This window comes from Arachis stenosperma, chromosome 3 (assembly GCF_014773155.1).
Source record: "Arachis stenosperma cultivar V10309 chromosome 3, arast.V10309.gnm1.PFL2, whole genome shotgun sequence".
Classification (NCBI taxonomy): Eukaryota; Viridiplantae; Streptophyta; class Magnoliopsida; order Fabales; family Fabaceae; genus Arachis; species Arachis stenosperma.
In genome coordinates, this window is record NC_080379.1 from 97,265,756 (window position 1) to 97,277,682 (window position 11,927).

The 11,927-nt window shown below is 30.7% G+C and overlaps 1 protein-coding gene across 1 annotated transcript; it reads left to right on the top strand.

Moving 5' to 3' along the window:
* The first annotated feature begins 394 nt into the window (after positions 1 to 394).
* Positions 395 to 2,011, top strand: LOC130965242 (zinc finger CCCH domain-containing protein 20-like). The gene has a single exon (XM_057889979.1). It carries the CDS (start codon positions 487 to 489, stop codon positions 1,621 to 1,623), a length of 1,137 nt encoding a protein of 378 aa, XP_057745962.1. The 5' UTR covers positions 395 to 486; the 3' UTR covers positions 1,624 to 2,011.
* Positions 2,012 to 11,927: the final 9,916 nt, after the last annotated feature.

Here is an 11,927-nt window from a genome sequence, read left to right on the forward strand (position 1 = left end):
TTTAGTAAATTTAGTAAATAACAATAAGTATCAAACCTTTCATAATTGGATTTTTAATTTTTAAATGAAATAAAAGAGTGTATGCAGTCCACAGTACTACTGATGCATTTACCAAATTACCCCTGTTGCGTACGATACGGTCCAGTGTCCACCGCTTGAGGTTGGGTGATTTACGTGTACGTGACCAACCAATGGCCTCACCCTACAGTTTCAATGCACCTACACCTCGCCGTCTACGTGGCAAACAATCACGCAACCTGTCACCTTGCACATTTAACTGCACAGAGCTCACAGACTTCACACATTTTTAAACCCAACCATGGTTAACTTGGGATAAAATAAAACCAAACCACGGTTAAATATCCCTCAACCGAGGCAGTTTATAAACGGGTCCCTAACCTTGCCGGGTATTGTGCAAACAACAAAACTCCATCGAATGCAAACAAAGCCAAAACCATAACCATAACTAATCACACCAACGGAACCATGATGCTGGGTGAGTCACACCGCTCAAATCCAACCGTCCATGTGCCACCGTGGCCACCGCTCCTTGATGATCCAACGGCGGAGATGTATTCCCCCTTCTCTGGCACCAGACTGTCCGTACACTCCGACTCCAATGCCGCCGATTACTCTCCCTACTACATGCACGAAGCCATCTCCGCGCTGCAGCGCTACCTTCCCTCCAACGACGTCGTAGACGATGACTCCGATTCTGAGGCTGCGCGTGAGATCGACGCGCCGGTGGACGCATACTCGTGCGACCACTTCCGTATGTTCGAGTTCAAGGTGAGGAGGTGCGCGCGTGGCAGGTCCCATGACTGGACGGAGTGTCCGTACGCCCACCCTGGAGAGAAGGCTCGCCGCCGTGACCCGAGGAAGTTCCACTACTCCGGCGCCGCGTGCCCCGATTTCCGTAAGGGTGGTTGCAAGAAGGGTGACGCATGCGAGTACGCGCACGGCGTTTTCGAGTGCTGGCTCCATCCCGCGCGCTACCGCACGCAGCCATGCAAGGACGGAACCAGTTGCCGGAGGAGGGTCTGCTTCTTCGCTCACACGCCGGAGCAACTCAGGGTTCTGCCGCAGCACAGTCCCCGTAGCGTTGATTCCTATGACGGTTCCCCCCTGAGGCATGCAATGGAGTCATCGTGTGCGAAGACGCTGCCTTTTCTGTCTTCTCCGGGATCGGATTCTCCGCCGGCGGAAGATTCCCCGCCGATGTCGCCGGCGAATCGGTCGTTGGGGCGGTCCGTGAATGTGAGCGAGATGATGGCCTCTCTCCGGAATCTGCAGCTGGGTAAGGTTAAGTCTCTACCCTCCTCATGGAATGTTCCAATGGGGTCTCCCGGGTACGGATCTCCCCGGGGACCCATGATCCGATCCGGATTCTGTAGCCTTCCTTCTACACCAACGGAGGGGCCAGGTGGCAGTGGTGTGAACTGCTTTGAAGTTTGGGATCAGAGTTGCTGCTTTGAGGAGCCAGTTATGGAGAGGGTTGAGTCTGGGAGGGGCATAAGGGCCCGAATGTTCGAGAAGTTGAGCAAAGAGAATTCTCTGGATGGTTCGGCTTCCGGTTCGGGTGGAGCTCCGGATGTGGGGTGGGTTTCTGAGTTGATCAAGTGATTCCATTTTGGGGGGATTGGTTTCTTGCCCCCGCAGTGTGCATAGTGTGTGAGGGAAGAGACATCATTTTTATTTTGGAAGCATGCAAAGCAACACCAACCATCTAATTTCTGTAAATATCGTCCTTATGTTATGGCTGAATATCACAATCTCTGATTATCTGGGAAAAATCAAGACAAGCAAGCAATGATTTTTCAGAGCTTTTGCCTTTTGTATAGGTAGCAAGATGATGATGAAATTCTCATGTGTTAAACTAGTTGGTATATGTTTAGTAATAGTAATAGTATTGTTATCTCTTTCCTCTTACTCTAATCATCTCCTTCTCTTCTTGTACAAAGTTGAATCCAAAGTCCAAACTACTCTGTTGTCCTTTGTTGTTATTGTTATTATTATTATTAATATAAATATATTTATGCAATCTTTGTATATTTTATCATGATTTTGGATGTGTTCTGCCCCAATTTTTCTGTTTCAGTGATCATTCCTTCCTCAAATAGGAACTATCTATCCAGTTCCTGCTTATGAATTAGATTCTTTGTATAGGAATATAGTAGTTCACTTCAACCAAGTCTGGTGCGTCTGGGAATTAATTAATTAAATAAATATGATGCAAGAATATTTCTTCGCTCGACATAGAATACCATGTGGAACTTCGGGTACAAGTAACTAGGCAAAATCCAGATGTTGACAATCTTAATAAACAGCAATAAAATTAGACACGTGTGTGGTGCTCTGCAATCCCAGATCAATAGCAGCCATGTTCTGGTGTAGTTTCCGAAGAGTATTTAATTTATTTTTTTCACTTTTTATTTACAGTAAACAAACTAAGTGGTGCTTAGGAATAACTAATTTAGAATTTAGCAAGTTGTACATGCTAAACGCTCATGATTCATGAGCAACCATCCTCCAACGAGAACGATCGGTGGATTTTTACTTCACGGATTGAATGGTTTAATATGCATATACTCTCTGGATTGAATGGTTCAATATGCATATACTCTCTGCCTTGATTAAATGACATTCATTCAGTATTAAGAAAATGTCATTAAAAAAATTAGAGCAATATTAGGGACCAGTAATATTTGTGATTGGTAGGTATCAATTAGCCATCAATGATGATTTGACAGTGTGAGATTGGTGTGAAATTTTATCCAACGGCTCATCTTTCTCTACTGGTTACATGCTGGCCAAAATGCAATAAAATTGCTGGCTTCCTAGACTTTTTCAAAAAATTATAGTAAGTGTTGTAAAATAAATAAATTTTGGAGGAAGAAATAAATATAAAATAAAAAAGTGTAAATAAAAAATTTTAGTATTAATATTTACTAATATTATTATATTGACATGATTTATATATATTATTACTATTATATGTTGAAGCATATATCTATATAGAAAAAGAAGTGTTATTATCAAATTTTATTAAGAGAAAACGATAAATAAGTTTTTGATCTTTTGTCCTATGGACATTTTTATCTCTGAATATTTAAAAATACTTTTAAATTTTTGACCTTCACAAATCTTGAACGGATGAGTCTCTCTGTCCAATTATTTCCGTCAGATTCAACGAAATAATCTGACGTGGCTGCCGTTCTGATGACGTGGTATAACAGGTTGACACGTGGGTTGCTGACGGAAAGGATACTTTCAAAAATTGGACAAATAAGTCCTTATACCTAGAAATATATGATCGAATTTTATTTGAGATCATTCAAGCAAATTCATGCACAATTATTGATCTCTACCCTTGTTTCCAGTTACTTATCTCTAAAATTTCAAACTTTATCAATAATGATGTCAGTGAGGTTCATTACCCCTGCAATTACTTGAAACAATTTGATTGGAGCTTGAAGCAACTTGAAACAAGTATAGTGTTTGCAAGGTGTTTGATGAAATGCCTATAAGAGATGTGGTGTCTTAGATAGTTAGATTGATTTGATATCTGGGTATGTGAAAGATGGATTGTTTGAAAAAGCCATTGCATTGTTTTTGAGAATGAATGTTGAGCCTAATGTGGCAACTATTGTTAGCATACTCGGGGCTTGTACGAAACTGGGTCGATTAGAGGTAGGCAATACTGTGATGGATATGTATATGAAATGTGAGTCTGTTGATGATGCAAGGCAAATGTTTGATGAAATGTCTAAGAAGGACATAGTTTCTTAGACTAGTATGATAAGTGGATTGGTGCAATTCCAATTTCCGAAATTTGAGTGAATCACTTGACATGTTCTATGAAATGCAGGCATCATGTTTTGAATGTGATGCCGGTCTTGTGCTTCTTGATTATCGCAGATGGATCCATGAATACATTGATGGAAGCCAAATCAGATGGGATGTATAGAGATGGTGCAGAATACAATAAATGAACATGGACAAGAAGTCAAGAAGCATTGAAACAATTTGCAGAGTTGATTGAATCCGGCACGAGGTCTAGTGAGGTCATATTTTTGGTCATTTTCACAGCTTGCTGCCATTCTGGCTTGATCGACGAAGGTTGTAGGCTTTTCAATCAGATGACAGATGAAGAATAAAGGAATAAGCAAGGCTCCAGGTTCTAAAAACTACGACGTTTTTAGGTACAGGGACTTATTTGTCCAATTTTTGAAAGTACCCTTCCAGTCAGCAGTCCACATGTCAACCTGTCATGCCACGTCATCAGAACGGTAGCCACGTTAGACTATTCCGTTGGGTTTGACGGAGGCAATGGATGGAGGGACTCATCCGTCCGAGATTTGTGAAGATCGGGGATTTAAAAGTATTTTCAAATGCTCGAGGACGAAAATGTCTGCGGGGCAAAAGGTCAGGAACCTATTTGTCCTTTTCTCTTTCATTAATTTCATTTGAGTACTACTTCATTAAAAATTTTGTCAAAAAAGTTTAATAGGAATAAAAACCTGACCAAGAAAAAAAAGTACAACATTTCCCTTTTGTCAACATTATTTAATATCTCAAAGTCGGCACATCCCAATATGATATACCAATTTTTTAAAGGAGAATTTTGGAAGTGACTTTGTAAATAAATCTGTCAGATTATTACTTGAGCAGATCCGTTGGACATTAATTGTTTCTTAATTTTAAAGATCATGAGTGAAGAAAAATTTAGGAGAAATATGTTTTATTCTATCACCTTTAATGTATCCACTTTTAAGTTGAGTAATGCATACTATATTATCTTCAAAAAGAATAGTTTGAGCTATTTTATGGTCAATCAGTCCACACGATGACATAATATATTGGATTAAATTCCTGAACCAAAACTGACCAAATAACGCAAAGTTATTGCATCTATTATAAGGGAATAGTTTTTTCATAATATATACCAGTCCTTTATGAAAAATCTTGTGCCACAAATCGAGCTTTGTAACGTACAACTTTATTTTTCTAATTTCGTTTTCTCACAAATATCTATCTGTATCCAACATGTTTTACATCTTCTGGTATACGGACTACAGGTCCAAAAACTTCACGTTTTGCAAGTGAGTCAAACTCAACCTTCATAACTTCTTCCTATCTTGGCCAATTATTTCTTTGTCGACATTCTTCATAGCGTCTTACTTTCATGCATGATGTGTAATGCCACATTATATGCAAATATTTCATTGATAATGCTTTTACTTCGATTCTATTTTTCTCCTGTAAAGATATAATTTATCGAGATCTCATCATTTTCACAATTTTTAGAGTTTCAGGTATTTGAACGTCTTCTAGCATCAACATTATATCAGAATTTTAGACACTTACTGGTGTCTCTTCTATGTTCTTTATATTTTTTAACAGGAGTACCATTTGTCTTGGTAATATCAAATGCCTCTCTTTTTTTTATTTTGAGAATTTTTATTTTTGGAACCAATTGGTGGCGGGTACTCACTTTAGTAGCTATTTGTCCAATTAGAACATTAGTTTGAATTGGGATATTTTCAGCTAGTATGTAAGATTTGGTTATCCTCTTTTGTATCGGAAAATGCATCAGACAATTTATTTACTATTCTTTACAAATATATAATTTTTTAAACTTCTAGTTCACATTGTCCTGATTGTGGATCTAGATGCATTAACGATGATGCATTCCAATTAAGTTCTTTCTCAAGTGATTTATTCTCACCCTCCAATGTTAGAAACATTGATTCACTAAAACGACAATCTACAAATCGACTTTTAAACACATCTCCTATTTGTATCTCAAGATCCCTCACTATAGAAGAAGAATCATATCCCACACAAATTTTAAATTTTTTTGGTGTCCCATTTTAGTACAAGAAGGTGAGACAATTGGAACATATATCGCACTCCCAAATTTACTTAATGAAAAATATTTGACTGTTGGCCAAAATTAATTCCAGAAGAGAAAATTAATGGTAACTTATTTGCTTCAAATGAATAAGTACTGCAATATGTAAAATTGCATGTCCTAAACAGAAATAGAAAAATTTGTTCTCATAAATAAATGGTCTAACAATTAATTGAAGAAGTTTAATAAGTGATTCTGCTAATCTTTTTTGTGTATGAACATGAGCTATTGGATGTTCAACACTTATTCTATTAGCCATACAATAAGCGTTAAAGGCTTGGGAAGTGAATTCACCAGTATTATCAAGGTGAATTACTTTGATTAAATTTTTTTGAAAAATGTGCTTTTAATCGAATAATTTTGAGCAAGTAATCTAGCAAACACCAGGTTGCGAGATGACAATAAGCACACATGTGGTTATCTCGAGGATTCGTCTATTAAGACTATAAAGTATCTAAATGATCTATATGGTGGATAAATTGGTCCATATATATCTCCTTAAATTCTTTCTAAAAATTTAGGAGACTCAAACTTAATTTTTATTGGTGATGGTCTTACAATTAACTTTTTCTAAGAACATATAACACAATAAAATGCACTTCATTGAAGAATTCTCTGACTCTTTAGAGAATATCCATGAAAGTTTTCAATAATTCTCTGCATCATAGTTGTTTCAGAATGTATCAATTGATCATGCCAAATTATGAATTTATTTGGATTAGTAAACTTTTGGTTTACAATGACATGTGATTCAATTGCACTGATTTTAGTATAATATAATCTAGAAGAAAGTAAGGGTAACTTTTCTAGTATAACTTTTTTATTTAAATCATGAGTTGTAATACATAAGTACTCATGATTTTTCACATTCATTGTTTCAAAATGATATCCATTTCGGCAAATATATTTAAAATTCAACAAGTTTCTTAGAGACTTAGTAGACAATAGTGCATAATTTATTGTGAATTTTGTTACATTGAAAAATAAAATTATAGCTCTTTTAAAACCTTCTATCACATTGCTGGGCCAATAATGGTATTAACATATTCTTTTTTTAGTACAAGATGAGTAATATATATTACATTTGAGAATAGTATGCGAACTTACATTATCCGCAAGACAAACATCTTTATTATATGTCATTGCCATTTTTTTATAAAGACAAATAATAATAATAATAAAATGAATAAAAGTATATGCGAAGTAAAATTATATTTCTGATTGGAATTATTTTTTTAAAAAAATATTGTACATAAAAATAGTATCATATACTAAAAAATTTATTATTATTATTATTATAAAATTTAACGTATTTAGAGATATTGAAATTCTTAAACATAAATATTAATATTTTATTAAACATTATTTATGTACATCATACTTAAAATTTAAATGCATAAAAAATAAAACTTAACAAGAAGTTTCTTATATTATTTAATACATAAGTACTTAATGAACCCAATTTTAAACTTTTTTTTATCATTGATTAAATAATTAATATTTTTTTCAAAATCTTTAAAGAAATCAGATACTTCATAATGAGTAATATAATTTTTAACAAAATCTTTTGAAATAAAATTGGTCTCTTTTTTTGTCATTCTTTTTCAATGATACTTGATAAAAATCAATTAAGTGTTTTGGAGTACGATAGGTACATGACCAATGGCCCTTTCCACCACAACGAAAGTAGGCTAAAAATTTTTATTATGGAAAATAAATGTGTGCAATTCAATTATGTTGGTGTGTGCATGTGTTTTATTTTAATATGGGAATCAATAATCGGAGCTACCAATTACTTTGTAACTTGATTTTTAAGATTTTTTAAATATCAAATCGGAGAGTCCGATTTGTTTGTTATGATTTTTTTTTTAAAAAAATTTACAAATCGGAAGGTCCGACTTTTTGTTCTTTATAAATCGGATAGTCCGATTTTTATTCCCAAACAAATCGGAGGGTCCGATTTCTACATTTTAAATAAAAAAAGTTCCACATTTGAGAATAACACTCTTATTTTCCATAATCCTAAAAAACACCATTTCCACCCCCAATATCAAAAATAATTTGTGACGAAAGGATTTATCCTCTATTGATTTATTTTTCTTATTATTTCTTTCTTTATCCCACTTCTGGTGAGATTCTTTCTTGTGAACATAATTTTTTTTCTTCTGTAATTTTTCTTTTTACTAAAGTCTTGTCATTTATATATTTTAAGAGTTATAATTTGTCGCATTTGTTTCAGTAAATGGGGCGGCGCGCCGGCACTAACTGGCGCACTTCATGATTTCTTAAAAATAATTTATTGTTTTGCAAAGTAACAAGAAGGCAAGAAATTAGTTTAGAATTTTTTTAATTTTTTTTATACTGCTGCTGTAGGAGCACATTTGAGACATGGAAGGTCAAAAAAGTTTTATCTAACATGTTATTATCAGTTATTTTTCTACATAATTTCATTCGTGAGGTAATTCAGAACATTGCTGAATTGTATTTATTTATGGATTTAAAATCCTATAGACGCAAGTGTGTCCACTCATATTAGACTTGATGATTATACTGTTCTTCAAGATTCTTCCACAGATTTGCAGATTTTTAGTGTGAGATATTCATTTTTTAATCTTTTGTCAAGGTGACAACGAAGAAAGATAATGACTTTGGCTTTATCCTTCTAAAATGCTTTATTTTCAGCCTTAATGATATCTTTAAGATCTATTGAATCAAGATGAATTTTGGTATCCAATATTCATGATAAGTAGTTATTTCCAAATATATCAAGAGTATTAAATTTAAAATAAGAAAATTTTGACATAATAAAAATTTATTACTTGAGTTTTCTTAAAATTTGATAAGAGTATTGTACTGATAACATATTATAAAATAAATAAATAAATAAAATAAATATAAAATAAAAAATATAAATAAAAAAACTTTGATATTAATATTTATTAATATTATTATCTTAATATAACTAAGATAATTCATATATATTTATTACTATTATCTATTTATTACTATTATCTGTTATTGCAGTGTATATTTAAGAAAGAGAAAAGTATTTTTATGTTAGTATTATGTATGTATCCTTTGTTTTGGTCCATGTTTATTTATATATGTACAAAAATTATATTTTTAAATTTTATTAACTTTACTCTATTTTGATAAATTGAATTTTTACTATTAACAAAATGAGCCACTTATTAAATGGACATCCATCTTTATCACACAAGGAGAACAATAAAAGTTGTTTTAGGCAGCCATTGAACAAGGTTCAAATGTACGGCAGAGACAAAACCCCATCAACGTCATACCATGAATGTGACTCTTATTTGGGTCCTTTCTACTATTATTATATGACATTAGTGACCAAAATCGCCAATAAACAAAACGGTCCTTCTATATTATGCTTCACCCTTTTGATGACAATAGCAATTGATATTTGATAACGAATAAATCAAAATAAGTTAAGATATATAGATAGATTTCTCAGGATTACGTCAGTACGAACTACGATGTGCCTAACCCCATATTAATAAAGCTCACTAAAATTTAGAAAAAACTGGTTTTTCATTTACTTTTGAGTGAATATTTAAATTATTCTTTGAAATTACATTTATAATTTAATCTAATTCTTAAAATTTTAATTTATTTAATTTGATCTCCTAATTTAATATCTGTAAATTATATTAGTCTTCAATTTATAAAATTATTAAATGCTTTGCAGGGAATAAACTAAGGTAAAAAATTTTCAATTACTATTTCAGATAATAGTTAAAAAGTTTAGTGGGTAGCCATCACAAATATGGATTCATGTGAATCAAAAATATTAAATTAAAAATTAAATTGAATAAATCAAAATTTTAGAAGTAATTGTATGGACCAATTGAAATATTAATCCTTAATTTTTTTATGAGAAAGTGTGATATTTTATTGGGACAAATTTAAATTGACTAGTAGATTTGAATTTCTCAATCTGCATTTCAAAGAACATGGTACATGACTAGCTATCATACCGCAAGAGAATCATCAATAATTGAAAGGCAAAATCCATCATAAAATATCTCGTTTGGATGGTTTATATTTCTCTTGAAGCTTTTGATTCTTTTTTCTTTTCCAAATAAGAGAAAAAACAGCTCTTTTTTTCTTTTTCTCCAGCATCTTCAAAAAACTATTCAATAGTAGATTGACGGTGAAGCTTTAAGCGAGTCCCAATTAGCTATAATTTATAGATTAAATTCTAGTAACTTAATTGTTGTAATCATTATCCTGTTCTCATGATCTGAAATATCTTAAGCTACAGGCTTTTGTTTGTTTTTCAAACCTATCCAATTTGCGATCAAAACACGTGATCGGTATTATTTGATATCCGTATGATTGTTCTTTTTAAAAATTTTAATTAATTACTTATTGTTTTTATCTTTAATATTTAACATTTAAGGCGTTTTATTTTTGTTCAAAATATTTTGTTAATTTTTTTTCAGTACAAAATAAAATTTTTTACTTTAAAAAAAAAAGACGAAAGAAGTTTTTTTTTTTGGTGACTTGACGACGAAAGAAGTTTGAAGCAAAAATAAAATGTTTAAATTTTAAAAAAAATTTAAAATTTATCTTAAACATTAAGAACTAAATCAATTTTATACTCTATCTACTTAATATACTAAAACTGGATTTTTCTCCAACTAATGAAAGTAAGGTGTTGATTACTCATAAATTTATTTTTCTGCCAAAATGAATACACTATTTTCTCTTCTAAGTTTATTTTATAAAAATATCTTTATTATAATTATACTATAATTAACATTTAAATAATAATGCATAATTATACTAATTTAAAAAAATATCTTTATTATAGTTATATAAAATCAATATTTAATGCATTATTAAACTACTTATTAATTATCAATCAAAAATAGTTTTAATCATTTTAATAATAATAATAATAATAATAATAATAATAATAGTAATAATAATAATAATATGATAATTATATGATTATGGCACCGATTATTAATAACCAATTTATATTTTTCTAAATAAATTTATTTTAGAAAAATATCTTTATTATAGTTATATTATAATATTACAATTAATATGTAATGAATAATACATAATTATACTAATTTAAGAAAATAACTTTATTATCTATCTATTCTATTTATTCTATTATATAAAAATCAAATTTTTTTACTTAATGATGAAACTGACGTGACATGCTATTGAGGTGTTTCTTTATTTATTTCATTTAATTCGTTAAAGCAAATCAATTATAATTAATTAATTATATCAATTAATTAATTTAATTAGACATTCAAATATCATCATTTATTATAATTTATATGAATTGATTAATTGTAATTAATTATATCAATTAATTAATTTGGCTAATTATATTAATTATTTGATTTAATTGGAATAAATATCAAATTATTTAATAAATAATAAATATGATAATGAAATATATGAATTAATTTAATTAATTTATTTTTTCAATACCATCTATTTATATAAGATCAAATATTTTTTATTTATTCGCTCTCTTTTCTCTCTCTCTCTCCTCCCTTCCTCTCTTTCTCTCTTTCTTTCTCGTGTTTAAGGTACAATTTTTATAATTTATTTAATTTTTGTTTATCTTTATTTATACATTTTATTTTTTTAAATTTTTGTTTATTTTAATTACTTATTATATTAGGCGCATGCTTTTTTTTCTTTTGCTTTTGATTAACAAAAAAGATGTGTCATCTTTACGTTATTTTTAAATAATCCTACTATAATTTTGTTTTGTAATATTCTATTTTGTCATGTATATTTCAATTCATATATATATATTATCTTTTTTTGTGATTTACAATTAATATATACATTGTTTGTGTATGTGGTTTATATATATATATATATATATATATATATATATATATATATATATATATATATATATATATATATATATATATATATATATATATATATATATATATATATATATTCTTTTTTTTTTGTGATTCACAATTAATATATACATTGT

Excerpts from the sequence above, each read along its gene's own strand:
- LOC130965242 (XM_057889979.1), top strand. The coding sequence starts at position 487 with ATGATGCTGGGTGAGTCACACCGCTCAAATCCAACCGTCCATGTGCCA.